The following is a 16,556-nucleotide window of genomic DNA, read 5'->3' as shown; positions in this document are numbered from 1 at the left end:
GAGGTCCACAGAGCGGAGCTTTCTCTTGGGTACGTGGAGTGATACTCTCTTGTTGAGGTATTTGGGTCCGATGTTGTGGAGGAATTTGTAGGCGCGGGTGAGGAGTTTGAAAGTGATTCTCTTCTCGACGGGTAGCCAGTGGAGGCCTCGTAGGTGTTGGGTCATGTGTTCATGGTGCGGAGTCCCAAGGACGAGTCTGGCTGTGGCATTCTGGATCTGCTGGAGTGGTGTTGATTCTGGCATAGAGGGCGTTGCAATAGTCCAGTCTGCTGGTGATGAATGCATGAGTGACTGTTTCTGCAGTCGGGGAGATCCACTTGAAGGACTTCCGCAGGATGCCTAGGCAGTTGAAACTAGTGGAGGCGACGGCGTTGATCTGGCGGTTCATGGAGAGGGAGGAGTCGAGGATGATGCTGAGGTTCCGACCGTGGTCTGTAGGGGTGGATGGGTTTCCGAGGGCGGAGGACCAGGTGTTGTCCGTGGCAGAGGTGCAGGGGCCCAGGATGAGGACATCGGTCTTCTCTGAGTTTAGCTTCATGCAGCTGTCCTTCATCCAGGCTGCCACGCTCTTCGTGCCTTCCTGTCTTCGGGATTCTTCGTGAGCGAGAGGATGAGCTGGGTGTCGTCGGCGTTGGATACGATGCTGAGTCCATGCAATGGCGGCAAGGGGGGCCATGTAGATGTTGAAGAGCGTGGGGCTGAGTGATGATCCCTGGGGTACTCTGCAGTTGATTTCCATGGGTTTGGAGAGGAAGGGAGGGAGTCAGATCCTCTGGGTTCTGCTGGAGAGGAAGGATTGGATCCAGTAGAGGGTTGCTTCTGGGTTTCCTTCGTCGTGTAGTCTGGCTGCTAGAGTGCGATGAGAGACTGTTAATTGATTCTCGCTTATTGAGAGTTTAAAGTTCTCTAATTTGCACTGTAAGTTAGGCTCGTCTTTTATTCCTTGTTAGCTGAGTCGAAATTACTATGACTTGCCTACTTACTGCTGCCTTCAAAGTATCCCATCTTAATAAGAGCAATGTGTCTTCCTCCCTATTGGATTAGAAAGTGCGTGCTATTACCTTAGAAAGTTGAGACCTAAAGACTGGTTTGCTCAAGAGTCCCATGTTCAATTATCAGGTCTACCACTTGTCGTGTATCTCTCTTTTCTCCCACAATATTGCCACAGGTGCGTGATCGGAAAGGGAGATGTTCGAGATGACTACGCTCATCAGCGGCCTGATCAATCCTTGAGTTGGAAAAGTTTATTCAAGAATAGGACATATGTACATGTGACTATAAAGAGTACGTTCTCCTTTCAGAGTGTAGCTAATGCTAGGCATCTTCCAGCCCATGATTTCCGACTTTTGCCTTTAGCCCCTAGGACTCTGCCCTGTGCCCCTTGGCCCACCCCTGTTTTATCCAGCTCTGGGCCCCAAACTAACTTTAGATCACCAGGATCCTCACGACTACCGCACCTTCACTTTGGCTAACTAGTTCTTCTAGTACTCCCTGTTGGAAGAGGTTCTGGCCCAGGTTTGATGCATATACGCAAATAAGCACCATACTATGTCCTCTGATGTGCGCTCGTATGTATGTTCCTCTTAATCTCTCTTTACTTTTTGTAGGTGTCCCCTGGAATATTTTACTTACAATGTAAGCCTAACATTTTTGTAGGTACTGCTGTCCACAATTGTGGGGGGTATTGTCTTTTTCTCGTACAAAATTGATCCCCTTGTGTGAGAAATTACCACTATCCTTTTCAGGATGAACCACAAAAGTCACTAAATGAGCCTATGCTTAACCCTCTAGTAGGTTGGCACAAAGGCAATCAGGTTAAACTTAGAGGTAATGTGTAAAGTATTTATGAAGCACACAAACCATAATTAAGTGAATGCATAGCACAAAAAATATCCCGCAATAATTTAGAAAAATAAAGTAAAATGTAATAAATTATTTGACACCAAAACAACAAAACTACAATCAGTAGAACTGTAGATATGCAATTTCAAAGATTTAATGTAAGCATAGCGCCTAAAAGCACAAAGAACACCTAGCGGTTATCTGCTTGTGCTAGGCCAGTTGAAAGTCACAAGTTCAGGCCGACTGCGAAGGAGCACAGCTGAATACAGGGACCATGCTAGTCCTGCTGAAAAAGTTACCTTCTAAAGTCCAGCATATAAAGATAAGTTTGTGGTAGAGGAGGCCTCAAAGAACTGGCTGTAGTACCAAATGGAAACTGATCTGTGGTCTGTGGTGCTGTATCATTCAACCAACATCATGATCCGTGATGTCGGTTGGATGATAGAGCACTGCATTATATTTGGAGGGCTTTTTGCGGTATTTTGGTCAAGACCAGTTTCCATTTGGTACTACAGCGTTCTCGGCTCAGTGACCCTCAAGACATTATAAAGCTACCGGTTTTGGTGCTAATTTGTACGGCTATCTCCGTCCTGCTTGGATTACCTCCTGTTGTGCTTTTCTGCAGGCCTTAGGTTTTCCTGATGAAGGGCAGCAATTCATGCCCGAAATGCATTGGGATTTGATTTTAACTCGTGCGATTCATGTGCTTGCTGGTCTACACATTTGAATGAAGTTTCCCCCGGGACATATACGAACCTGCTTATAATAAACAAATTCTTCTGAACTACTCTCAGTGTTCCTAATGAGTACTTTAATGGACTCGGGTTTTATATGAATGTGCTGACTTTGATTATTTCATTTGTGATATCTGATCATTTGTGTAAGTTACATTGATGAATACTCTTTCGAGTACTTACTAGTAGTGCACCTAGAGTCTATGACCATTGTCTTAGTTTTTTCACTATGTAGATAGGGGGTGGGCTGAAGCTCCCCTCTGGGTGCACACTGCATTGATTACTGTTGTTATTGACAAGTTTGTTGTTTAATTTGTTCTAATTTGAGTGCAAACAACTGTTTACTTTATCTAACTTTCTAAATGTGGCATTTTCAGAATTGTGACTCGAAATCAGACTTTATTATTAAAGGGGGATTTAAATTCCTCAGACACCAAACATGATATTCCAACCTGCTCCCACACAAAATATATTACTTGTTAAATGTAATAGGGAAACCCAATGTTATCCTATGAGATTGGTAGGCCTTGCAGTAATGAAAAATTAATTTAGGAGTTCTTCCTTGCCCGGGAATGAAAAACGTGAACTTAACTGCCTAATGTTTTAAATATAATGCACCCTGCGCTAAGGCTCTTTAGGGCATATCCTAATGGTGACTCATATGTATAAAAACATTAGGTTTGGGCCCGCAAAAGGTTTATTTTGCATGTCGAAAACTGCAGTTTAAAACTGCATACACAGGCTGTAATGGAAAGCCTGGGACAAGTATTAAAGGGCTACTTAAGTGGGTGGCACAATCAGTGCTGCAGGCCACTAGTAGAACCACTCTACTAGGGACTTAAACGTAAATTCAATATGCCATCTGGGTGTAAGCCAATTCATCATGTTTAAAGGAGAGAGCACAAGCACTTTAGCAGTGGTAAACGGCTTAGAGTCCTAAAAGCCAACAAAAACGGATTCAGAAACAGGAGAGGTAAGGCAAAAAGTTTGGGTTTAGCCCTGCAGAGAGAGCCGGGTACAACATCTCGCAATAAGTGACTTTCCTCTAAGAATGGTTGTTGGAAATGCCCCTTTTTGCTGGGTTACCCCAACCCTATTGCCTTTCTTCTTCTCTTATTCTGGCCTTTTTTTGCTAGCATTACGACTCTGGGCACTTTACCACTGCTCAGCAGTGCTAAAGTGCATGTGCGTTCTCCTCTAAACATGGAACACTTGGTTTATATCTGTTTGGCATATTTGATTTACTTGTAAGTCCCTTGGAAAAAGTGGTATACCATATACCAATGCCGGTAAATTAAATGCTACTAGTGGGCCTGTACCACTGACTGTGCCATCCACCGAAGTATCTTTTCAAACCTGTCTCAGGCCTGCCACTGAAGGGCCTATGTGTGCAGTTTACTGCCACTTGACTTGGCATTTAAATCCACTTGCCAAGCCTTAAACTCCCCTTTTATTACACATAAGTCACACCTAAAGGGAAGGGTGCTGTGTAACTAAAACACAAGACATTTTAAGTTTTACATATCCTGGTAGTAACAAACAGCTACATTTGTTTTTTATTACTGTGAGGCCTACTTCTCCCCCAGGATAGCATTGGGAATTCCTTAAAACACTCTTAAGCCGTAATTAATTGGAAAGGGGTAGCTAATTCATGTTTCATATATTTGGAATGGTGGTGATAAATCCTCTTTAGTGGTAAAGTTCGATTTGACATTACAATTTTAATAATGCCACATTTTAGGAAAGTGGACATTTCTCTACTCTTAACTTTGCTCTGTGTGCCTGTCTCCAATATACGTCTGGGCTGCGTGACAGCTACACTTTGCGCATTCCCTCTAGACAACCACAAACACAGAAAGGGCTGTGTGTGACAGGAGACTCATCTGGATTCATCTGCATTCGTATAGCCTTCCTGGGCAGGAACGAGGAGAGGTGGCTCAAACTTACATCAGAATAGGATTTATCCTGTCCTCATACAAAGGACTATTTACCCCCTACAGATATCATGGCAGAATGGACTGGGTTAAAAGGGATCCTTGTGCACTTCAGAGAGTTCCTTTTTAATCATCCCCTAAATCAAAGGCACTTTTGTATATAAGTACAAGAGCTCTTAACCTACCAAATCAGTACACTACTGGACCTGGGAAGAACACTGCTGGTGTAAGGACTGCTGTGCTGTAAGGATTGCCACTTTGCCTTGACTGACAGTTCCAAGGTATTGCCTCTCAGCTTGGCTAAGCTGCTCTGCTGCCTGTTGATCTCAGCTCTGAGGAGGACAAGGACTGTACACATCTCTCTTGAACCCAGATGGACTCCAGGGGCTAACTGCCTTGTCTCCTGTTTTCTGAAGTCTCGGGGACACAAAAGACTTCTTGGCGTTCTGCTGGTACTGCTGGACTCTGCCATCTGTGATTCTAGAACAATGTCACTTGCACGAAGGGTCAGTGTAAGCGGGAGCAAGTTTGTCTCTTCGCACAGCAGCACCACTGCTTGCAAACGCGAGGCCCCAGCCTGTCTTTGATGCTCGACAGCTCTTCCCGCCCCGCGGACCACTGCCAGTGATGTTCACCGTGCTCCTGGACAACTTCTCTCCAGCTAACAGGAATTTTGGCACCATTCTTGAGAAGGTAAAACTTCAGCGAGACTTACTTGAAACTATATCCGACCCACACTCCATTGTGGTCGACTTGACTTTTTGAATTTGACTAGGGTCTAGCGTGACCAGATAACGCAATTGGCGCTATTGATTTCTAAGCACTGTTTTTGCATTTATTCTTTAAAAATTCATAACTACTCAGATAAATATTCTCAATTTTTATAAACTTGTGTGGAGACTTTGTGTTATATTAATTGTGTTACTGTGCATGTGTGATGTACAAATACTTTACACATTGCCTCTCAAGTTAAGCCTGCTTGTTCTGTGCCGAGCTTCCAGAGGGTGAGGACAGGTTAATTTAAAGTGTGTATCTGACTTACCCTGACTAGAGCGGTGGTCCCTACTTGGACAGGGTGCATACATAGCAACAGTACATCTTGATCTAAGGCCACAATACAGTCCAGAATTTCTGCTTCTTATTGGAAGAGTTCAGACCACTGACTTTAAGTGAAATAAGGTAAGGAACCAATTCACAAAGGCAATCTGAGACGCAAGTCCAAACTTACAACTTCTGGTATTCATAGAGGTCATATACAAGTGGGATCTTTATGTCTGCACTCGGGCCAGAGTCTACGGCTCAGGCCGGAATCCCCGCAACCAGCTGGAAATCTTTGGCTCAGACTGGAATCTCCACATCCTGGCCGGAATCTCCGGTTCGGGACAGATAAAATGTAATCAATGGGCCAGAATGCAATTTTTACAAAAAGAACATTAGGAACTTGAGATAAATGTTAGAGGAGGTCATGAAAATCAGTTTGGGCAGGGAAAAGGGTGTGGCCAGACACTACGTAACATCCCAGAAAAGTTTGCTCCTTTGCATCATGGTACATGCAGTCCACAATTTGCACTCCCCGGGGAGCGCAAATTGTGGACTGCATATACCATGATCCAAAGGAGCAAACTTTTCTGGGATGTGATGTAATGTCTGCCCACACCATTTTCGTTGCCCACACTGATTTTCATGACCTCTACCATTTATCTAACGAGTTTCATATCCTCTACCTCCTTCCCTTGAGAGCCTTAACTACTCGTCCTCGCTACCCATGGTGAGCCAGGTGTACAGGGGTAGTACATTGGAATGCAGTAGTAACAGAGGCAATGAGACACCACTAATAAATCACAGCACATGCACACACCAAGGATACTGGCCAGTAACAACGGACTGCCCAGAGGAAAGGCCTTACAGGAAAACATGCCCTATATATTTAAATTCATATTAAAATATTCTGATGTGTGGTTCGTCAAACAGAGCACAATTGGTGCCCATAGATATTTTGACACAATTACAAGATACAAATTAAAATTGTTAACCCTTTCTGATTTCACAGGCTACTGTCTGTCAGACTGGAAAAAGCAGTCGTACAGAAGTTATAATTGTTTATTATGGCCAGCCGTCACTTATTCATAAATGAATATATTTATATAGTAGTATGTTAGTGAGTTTCATTTGATCCTCAGGTAGTTCATTGCAGATGCTTTCAGGCTGATAAGCTAATGTGGTCAAATATGTAGGGAAAAAAGAAGCATGGCTGCAATTGCAAAAGCGTGAGGCAATTAACCTAAGATCTAGGTAATTAAAGGAGGAGTTAAGAGACGACGGGTATTAATCAAAATGAATTTCAATCTACATTGCTTTATTACACATACCTATTATGTTGGCACATTCATCATCAGGCACGTATATCAGTAGAACCTTTCAAAAGCAGCTAATAATGAAAGCAAATTATTATTTTTTCGGTGTAAAATGCCTTTATCATTAGTGAAACTGGAATGTCAGACAAATTAGTGAAGCAAGGTTACAAATTCTAAAAACATTGATTAAGGCCTTTGAAAATTGAAAATCCTACTTCCTATCCTACTCTTATTGAATATGAGCCTGATGTATGAAAGGAACTTGCATTTCCTGAATGCTAAATGGGCATGTAGAAAATGTAATACCTGCGACTCCAAGTCGATGGTAACCATGTGCAATTAAAAACAAATGGGTATGCATCAAGGGGGCTTTATGTCCATAGGCACCTTAGTTTTGCATTTCCAAATTTGCAAATTCCTATTAGGAAACAGCTAATTTGGAAACGCTAAAGCATTCGTATTTATTAGGCCTATAGGAACAAATAATGTAGTATTTCCTATATTTCCTAATAGCGATTCCTGTAGGAATCGCTATTAGTAAATTTCAATGTTTGGTTCATTTCATTTTTCATTTCTTAAATAGATATTTCTCAGCATTTGCCATTTAGGGGGTGCAAACTGGAAGTTTCATGTGTCTGGCCCTATATACCTTGCTATACAGTGTTTCTCACCACAGCATATTTATGGGCCAGCAATAGTTACTATATTTCTCTGTCTGAAACCACCAGTCATGGTGGTCTAGGGTAGCTACATTAATTAATGGCTCCCACATGCAGAAAGAAAGCCCCTACACATCAGAGAAAATGATTGCTTTTAAGTACAAAAAAAAAATGTCTGGAGGGGCCAAAACAAAGTGGCATCGACTCAGCATTTCCCACAGCCTACAGTGGAGCAGTCAGGCTGGCGGCTCAGGTCGAAATTAGAGATCCCACTCCAGGGGAAATAGGGGCAGATAGTCCTCTGCTATGGGGAAGAGGGTACCACTCATTCTGAAGAGGTGCTCCAGTGGACTCTGCGCCAAGAGCTAAATGAGACCATAAGTAACTTAGGGCTAGGTGTACGAAGCAATTTTGTGGTCTCAAACTGCCCAATTTGTAGAATCGGGTGGTTTGAAATTGCAAAAATGTTTTTGGGGATGTACAAAGCCCAAATTGAGATTTGGTGACTGGTTGCCGAATCGGTATTTGGAGGGGGTGTGTTGAGGGCGTCCCTTCTTAATACTGAATTGAAATGGTATGAATGAATGTTTTGCGAACGAAATGCGGTTGTAAACATTCACAATTTGTCACCAATTGAAAATTGGTGATAACCTATTGGCAAATGGAAAGAGATTCCCCAAGTGACCCTTTCCCCTTTGAGAATGGTTGACAAATTATTTTTTAAGCACAGGCAGTAGTCCCAAGGACTTCACAGTTTAATTTTATTCTTTTTAAATGCATCCTGTATTCTTTTAAGGAAAATGGTCTGCGAGTAAAAAAACAAAAATTGCTTTATTTAAAAGCAATAACAGACATGGTGGTCTGATGACCCCAGGAGGCCACCATATCTGTGAATGACTGCAATTCCTAATGGGTCACACATTGCAACCTACCTCATTAATGTTCATGAGGTAGGTCTATTTGTAACACACTACGAATCCCTAAATGAAACCTAGGGTATTCCATACATTAGGAATAGTGATTTCCTAATTGCGATTTGTAAAGATTTGCTATATAGAAATCGCTATTCCTAATCTTCGTACATCTAGCCTTAGTCCAGTAGCTTTCAATATGATTTGGCATTGTCTCGATCTACCACAAGTGGAAACACCTTCAAACTCATCACAATTCCTAAAACCAGTATGGGACCACCCAAAAATTATTTTTATTGTGAGTAAAATCTTATCAACCCCTGTATATGCTCCTTTTCGTGATGTTTAAAGCAGGAATTCTTTACATTGTATTTCAATGGGACGAAATGACGGTCCCAAAACAAAACAACATTTAACAAAAATGTTATGCATTTCACTCCAAAACCTAACAATTTGAATCCATTAAAAAAATATAGAATTATTATCCTGAGTGGAGTAGGCCCGAGGTGAAAGGGACCTTGACTTCGCCTTGACCATCTAACTCCACCTCGGTTAAGAACTACCTGGGTGTACCCTCCCAATAAATAATATTGCTTAAACATATTCTAAGCAGGGCAGTATACATTTACCTTTCCAGACCTGCTCTACATGGTGGAACAATGACCACAACCACATGCACTTCCCACAACACAGTCAATTCATTATCTTTGGCAGCAGCTAAGCTCTGTGTTGCCCTCCTACAAGTAAGAATTTGGAGAGGATTTACCCTCCAAAACAAATAGCAATCGATCTCAACAATCACGACTCACCTCTTTATATTCACAATACTGCTTGGCAGCAATGGGCGCTATTTTCTTCTCAAACATAGCCTGCTCTTCATCTGTCAGCAGAGCATGTCTCCTAATCTCCACATATGTCCATTCTTTGTCACATTTTTTACCATCAACGTCAGCAGGACAGAGAAACTTAATCTTACCCTACAATTCAGGAAAAACAGAACAATATTATTATTACACTTTGGTGGCACCTTAAAGCTCGGCTTCATCCTAAAAACAGGCTTAATGAGTTGTGAACCTGACATGATATATAACATTGTATGGTATGTGCATGTATTTATCCGTAGCATACCAACATCTGAGTTAGAGATCATGGGGAATTACAGCTCTCACTTGGCACTGGGCCACACCAACAAAAGGATGTCACTGTCTACATCCTAAATTTAGATCACCATAGGTATTATTAGTGGGCTGCAGTAATGTTGAACATGTGGACACCTCCAATGTATGTCCTTCAACAGGGTCATACACTGCAAGCTCATTACTCTGGACCAGAGAACATATTTCCTCAGATAGTTCTTCCCCTTTATAATGTATGTTAGTCATCTACACAAAGTCATCTCTGACATCAGACTGGGAGTCAGTGGCCACAGAAAGGCGTTGTCAGCCCCTTGACTCAAGGTTACAGAGTAGGGGAAACTGCATTAGGCAGAACAATGTGCCTTATTACAATTGCCTCTGGCAAAAGAGAGAGTGGCTGGGAAGTCTCTTAGGAGTTGTATTTAGGAGCGATAAGGAAAGAGAAATCCAGAATCTGTGGTCCTCTACATGTGGCTGTTGTTACCTCTGGGGGGAATTTGTGTTTAGTGAAAGGGACGTGTGAGGCAATGGATTGTGATGATTTGCAGAGACAAGCAAGACCCTGAAATCAAACACTTTGCATGAATTTGGACTGCACTTTAGTAAGGCCAAGCTGCAATTGGACATGCTCTCTTAACTAATGGATTACTTTAGTTTAATTTGGACAGGACCAGTTCGTTGTTAAGGTAAAGTGGTGGATGCATTTTTGTTTTTCATAAGATGTCACGTGTTGAGAGGCCTTCCCTATATTTTAACCATATAAATCAGCCAAGTTATATGACATTGGAATATGGAACTAGGAATATCCCATTGACTACCAGATGGCCAGCCGTTTGAAGATCGGGAACGTCTATTCTCCTGTTGCAGCAGCGAAAATATAGCCACTGTTTTTCAACATTCTGCACCTAACCGCTGCAAAGAGTAGAGTGTCTAATTTGCCAATTATTCCTCCTCCACCTCTGTCACCCTAACCTAGCTGCATCCCAGTCAGTCTGCAATATACTAGAAACAGAGTTTGCTGGGCAGAAAGCTGTGACTGCTGCTATTGGAAACATGACCAAGGCAATTCATCAACTTGGAGTCGAAGGTGCCAAGGCCAAAGACATCTTGGAGTAGAGGTTTGGTCACAGCTTGCTGATCTCGACAGCTACTGAATCCATAGCAGACCTAGTAACTTGAAGGCCTGACTATGACTAATAAAACACCAAACCTTCATAAGCTACTGCTACATAGAGTTGTTGTGGGCTATATCTCCTACAGAATCTTAGCAATGTCCTGGTGCTTGATGTTTTGAGCAGAGGCCATACGGACACTTTTATGTACATTCAGCATTCTAATGAATGGAGATGCCCAAATCCTACATTATGACTCCCTATGGGCTCTATACGCAAGACGCACAACACTGGTACTAAGGTGGATCCTTGAGACACATAGAAGGGACTGACTAATGTTATGATTCAATCACTCCCACTCTCACTCGCTGAAGGTGTCACTTCTTTCCCAAAAACAATCCTGCCTGCAGAGCAGGCACCCTTACAACATGACGCAAAGGTGCCTGTGTTGACGCAATAATGCAGTAAGTGCCCCAGTGCAGAGAGAGAGCAGGAATTCCCCATATGTTTGTAAATATGTTGCATTCCTGCCCTCTCCTTTTCATACAATTCAGCAAGCTGTCTTTCTGCGTTGCGTGAAATAATGATAAACCTGGGAAGATTTTCTTAGTTTTTCTCTTGTGGCAATGAGGATACGCGGATCGGCGGATACACGTCAACTCTGAGGGGTGCAGTGTATTACGGTTGCATGTCAAGATGCGCGGTATAAGGAACGTTAAGAGGAAACTGGTGAGGAGTTGACTGTGTATGAGGTGACGGGTCATATACGGGAGATTCGTGACTGATGGTTAACTAATTAAGTTTAAACATACTAATGAGGACAGTTGGATGTGGAAATAATTGGGTCTCATAGGAACTGGCTGTGCTTTCGTTTATTAAGAGACACTGTGGTGACCCACTCCATGGGCCCGCGAGTTACTTACTTGCAGCTCTAAGAATAATTTTTGATCCGTCAGATCCACTTCTGGACATTAGGATCTTGCTGACAATGTTTTTTTTGAAAACTTGGAGACGAGCTGGTTTTACTTATCTCCGGACTTGGGCTCTTACACAAAACTTGTTTTGCAAGAACTGATATGAACCGCTTTCGGCACTAACCGGATTGATTTTGACACTTATGCCTTGAAAAAGTCTTAGCAAAAGACGAAACAGCAAGAATAATGTTCTGTCTGGATGTCTGATTCGGATCAATATTGTTGTGTCTTGTCCATTTTTGAGCAGAGGGATATATATTGAAGGTTCCCAGAATTTTGACCTTTACTGTTTATTTTCAATATTTGACTTAATGGAGTGCTGCTAGAGTCTAGGTTTTGTTATATAAGTTGTTGCACATTGGTTTGTGCTAAGAACACCTCTAGCTGGTAGGTGTTTGGGGTTGAGCAAGCACCCGCTCGTATGAATTTATCGAGGTATTTTGACTTCTTCACGCTAAAATTATTATGGACTGTAGTGTGTTTATTGAATGTGCGGACATTCCCTTCTGAGGGATCACTACCACCTTCGTGTTTTTTCTAGATTTTCTTAGTTGCACTGAACAAGATATACCCATTCAAGGATGACCCAAATGTTTCAGACCGAATAACATACTATATAACCAGTCATGTCATACAAATAGACTCTAGGAATGACTAAGGGCCTGATTTAGATCTCGGCGGATGGATTACACCATCATAACTGTGACAGATATCTCGTCCAGCGCAATGTAAATCTCATAGGATATAATAGGATTTATATTTTGCCATATAGGATATCCAGACACTAACTCTCATCTAAAGTCAAAAAATGTAATTATGCTTTAACCACTTGGATGCTATGACATGTCCATAGGGCCCCATGTAAATTACATTGAAATGAATGGGAACTCCATGACGAGTTACCCTTGTCATTAGCATCCAAGTAATTATTAAATGTGGTGTATAGAATAAAATAAAGGTAATTTAATTATAATTAATTAAAATGTAATCTTACATTAATGTTCAAATTCAATATATGTTTTGAAATATTTTATAATTAAATAATAAATATTAATTTCTTTTTTCAACATGAAATTATATTTATTTATATTTTCAACCAATATTTTTCAAATAATTACATTTAATGTAACGTTATTACCCATGGGGTTTTGTTTTAAGACCCCTTTGTCCATTATGTTATGTTATGTTATGTTATATATGACTTGTAGCGCGCACAAATACTCATGAGTGTCCTGGCGCGGATTGAGCTGAGGTCTGAGAGCAGAGAATAATTAAATGGGCTGGTTAAAAAGATGAGTTTTAAGTAGTTTCCTAAAAATGCGGAAATCCTGAGTATGGCGCAGCACGTCAGGAAGACTGTTCCAAAGAATGGCTACCTTAACTGAAAGTGACTGGCCCCCCATCCTGGACCGGCGGAATCGGGGAGTAATCATCAGTCGGTGGGAAGCAGAGCGTAAAGAATGGTGGAGAATGTAAAAGGCCACGCGCTTCTTGATGTAAGAGGGTCCAAAATCATGCAGGGCTCTATGGGCTAAAGTAAGAGCCTTAAACTGCACCCGCTGGGCCACAGGGACCAAGTGGAGGTCACGCAAGTGTAACCTCACACTGGATCTCTTAGAGATGTTAAATAAGAGTCTGGATCAATTGGAGTTTATTCATCAAGTATCCAGGGATGCCGATGAATAACACGTTGGCATAGTCCAGTCGGGACAAGATAAGTGACCGCGCCAAAATTTCCTTCGCCGGCTGCGGAAGCATAGGGAAAAACCTACTCAGTGTCTTAAATGTGCCAAAACAGACACCCTTAAGTCTCTTAATATGCTCAGAAAACCGGAGATCTTCCCCGAAACCATACCCCCAGGTTCTTTGCAGGACCACCCTCAGATAGTGGGCGGGGGAAATCCGGAGGCCACAAGGCTTCTGTAAAGAGCGGAGGAAATTGGCCATACAACAGTATCTCGGATTTCCCCTCATTACACTTGAGTTTAGCCTGTGCCAGCCATGTAAACACGGCTGCGAGGCACCTCTGTGCGACCCCCGTGCTCAGGTCGGAGCCATTCCAAGTAAATAGGAGCTGGGTGTCGTCGGCATAAGCCATGATTTTGGCCCCCAGCTCTTCAGCCAGGGAGATCAACTGAGTCAAGTAGATATTAAAAAGCAGAGGGCTCAAAGTAGAGCCCTGAGGAACTCCTATCGATACTTCCCTGGCAGAGGATGAAAAAGGGGGCATCCAGACCTGCTGGGTGCGTGCATCCAGAAAAGATTTTAGCCAGGCCCATGCTGCACCAGAGATGCCAATGGAAGAGAGACAGGCAAGAAGGAGCTGGTGAGGCACCGTGTCAAAGGCGGCAGAGAGGTCCAATAAAATCAGAGCCGCTCTGCCGCCCCCGTCCAAGAACTCCCTAATTGCCTCTGCCATCTCCACCAGTGCTGTCTCTGTGCTATAAGATGTTCTAAAGCCAGATTTGGCAGGGTGAAGAGCCCCAGATGTTTCCACAAAGGTCTCAAGTTGGCGAAATACCACCTTTTCGTATACTTTGGCCAGTGCCGGCAATAAGGAAATCGGGCGATAGTTAGCAGGTACAGAGGGGTCCGCTGTAGGTTTTTTAAGAAGAGGGAGAAGTTTGGCCTGTTTCCATTGTGCTGGTACAGTAGCCGACTGAAACGACCAGTTGATGATGGCAGCGGCTTCTGAGCACACAATCTCTGCTACCCCGGCTAAAGCTCCAGCAGGACATGGGTCCGAAGGGGAACCTGACTTGAGAGATTTAAGAATGGCAAGGATATCAGAGTTCTCGGCCTGCGCAAACTGAGAAAACAGAGGATTAGTAAGTTTACAAGGAGGGGGAGCTAAGAACGAAGAGATTCTCTGCATCGCCATCGCCGATCCCAGGCTATCTTGAATGGATTGTATTTTATTAATGAAAAAAGCGGAAAGCTCCTTACACCATAGGGGTGAGACTGGGAAGGTTTTGTGCTCCGCACAAGGGGACATAAAACTTCTGACAATAGAAAAAATCTCCTTGCTATTATTATTGCCTTTCATAATTCTCTCAGCATAAAAGTCACTTTTAGCTTTCCTGACAGCTGCATAATAATCTCTTTGTGCCACGCAAAGAGCAGATTAAGCCGCTGGACAGTATGCAACCCGCCACTGGCGTTCCAACTTTTTACAGCCCAGTTTCGCATCTTTTAAGGACGGAGAGAACCAGGGTTGAGAAGGGGAGGGCCGATGACACCTGTTGGACAGAGGTTTAGAGGAGGATTCGACCCCCTGACTAACCCAAGTATTAAAGCGGTCTACCGCACCCTCAAGGTCATCTGCGGGAGCCACACGGGAGTGAATCCGGGCCTCCGTTAGCGCAGGGATATTGATCTTACGGGTGGGAGGACCAAGAGTCAAAGTCGGAGGGCAAAAGGATTTCCCCATGTCCCACGAGAATCTTATCAAAGAATGATAAGACCATGTGACAGGGAGCGGATCTGCGACATATAGATCGAAATTAGAACACACCAGGTCGATCAGATGGCCCCCCAAGTGTGTAGGCGTGAAGACCCACTGGGTCATCTGAGTCAGTGCAAATAGATCCAACAAAGCCGCGGGGTCCGGAGCCTCCGGGGTGTCTAAATGAATGTTAAAATCACCCAGAAGAAGAAATTTGGAGAAGCGCAGAACACGATGGGCAATAGCATCCCCCAGAGTCTTCAAGAAAACTCTGGGTGGGCCAGGGGGGCGGTACACCAATGTGCCCCCAGCGTAAAATGCGGAGATAAAGTGAAGGAGAAGTCAAGGGCCTCGCCCTCTTCCAAATCCATAGAGGTTTCGCACGTGAAGGCCCAGGCTTCCCTAAAAAACACAGCCGTGCCACCCACTCTCCCTGTTGTGCGATCAGCATGCGCTAAATGGTACCCCTGGGGGATTGCAAGCTCAACCACTGGCTCACACGACTCAGTTAGCCAGGTTTCCGTGATAAATAGCACGTCTAACTTGTTGTCCCAGATTAGCTCGGGGACTCGGGGGCACTGTTTACTCCTCGCGCCGATCGGAGAGCGCCATTTTGGATTGGGGGAAGCTCTCTCTGGTGGGAGCGCCATCTTGCTGAGGGAGAGCCACTCGCCCTGCCAGGACCCACGCATAGGAGGCGGAGGCACTATAAGTAGCACCTCCTTACTTTGCCTTGCTAGATCTAAACCCTGCACTCGCGCTGCACTCGCGCTGCTGACAGAACAGCTAGGCTTGTTTTTAATCTTTTTTACTTTATTGTGTTCGCGCTGGGCGCTAGCTGTAACTATCTTTTTTCCTCCTGTTCTTCCGCTTAGTGGGAACTGAGGGAGCCACTTACCCGCATTTAACACGCTGCATACCCACACTTGTGGGTTAGAAGGGACTCGGGGGCACTGTTTACTCCTCGCGCCGATCGGAGAGCGCCATTTTGGATTGGGGGAAGCTCTCTCTGGTGGGAGCGCCATCTTGCTGAGGGAGAGCCACTCGCCCTGCCAGGACCCACGTGACCTTGTGGTCCGGCTTCTTAACATGGCGGAGGGACAGGCGCGCAGCGACGGCGCGCAGCGGACGCGCCGTAGACGCGCCGGAGGTGCGCCAGAGGTAAGCCCGTTTGCGCCCGTTCGCGCTACGGGCGCTCTAAGGGCCGCTGCCTCTGGCCACCTGCTCCCTTCCCCTCGGGTTTACTCCCACTCAGACCTGTGTGCTTTGAGACCACCGCGTGACCCTGCAACACATGGTCCCAGCACCCGTTCGCCGCCCCAGCCACTCCTTTGTGGGCTGCTTAATGTGCGGTCACTCTGCAAGCACCACACGGAGATCGCCTTCTTGGTTGAATCCTCCGGGTTGGATGTGTTGTTTATGACGGAGACTTGGACTCGGGAGGACTGCCTAGTA

At 44.1% G+C, this 16,556-nt stretch overlaps 1 protein-coding gene across 1 annotated transcript in view; it reads right to left on the bottom strand.

Moving 5' to 3' along the window:
* The window catches only part of LOC144791703 (E3 ubiquitin-protein ligase DDB_G0292642-like), a 148,733-nt gene that overhangs the window by 14,264 nt on the left and 117,913 nt on the right, over nt 1-16,556 (bottom strand). Inside the window, exon 3 of the mRNA XM_078666455.1 lies at nt 9,244-9,411. Coding sequence (XP_078522581.1) covers nt 9,244-9,411 — 168 coding nt within the window. The remainder of the gene's footprint in view (nt 1-9,243; nt 9,412-16,556) is intronic.

The sequence above is a fragment of the Lissotriton helveticus genome, chromosome 11 (genome assembly GCF_964261635.1).
Source record: "Lissotriton helveticus chromosome 11, aLisHel1.1, whole genome shotgun sequence".
In the NCBI taxonomy this organism is placed as follows: Eukaryota; Metazoa; Chordata; class Amphibia; order Caudata; family Salamandridae; genus Lissotriton; species Lissotriton helveticus.
Note: the sequence above shows the minus strand (reverse complement) of the source record. Positions and strands in the feature narration are given on the sequence as shown.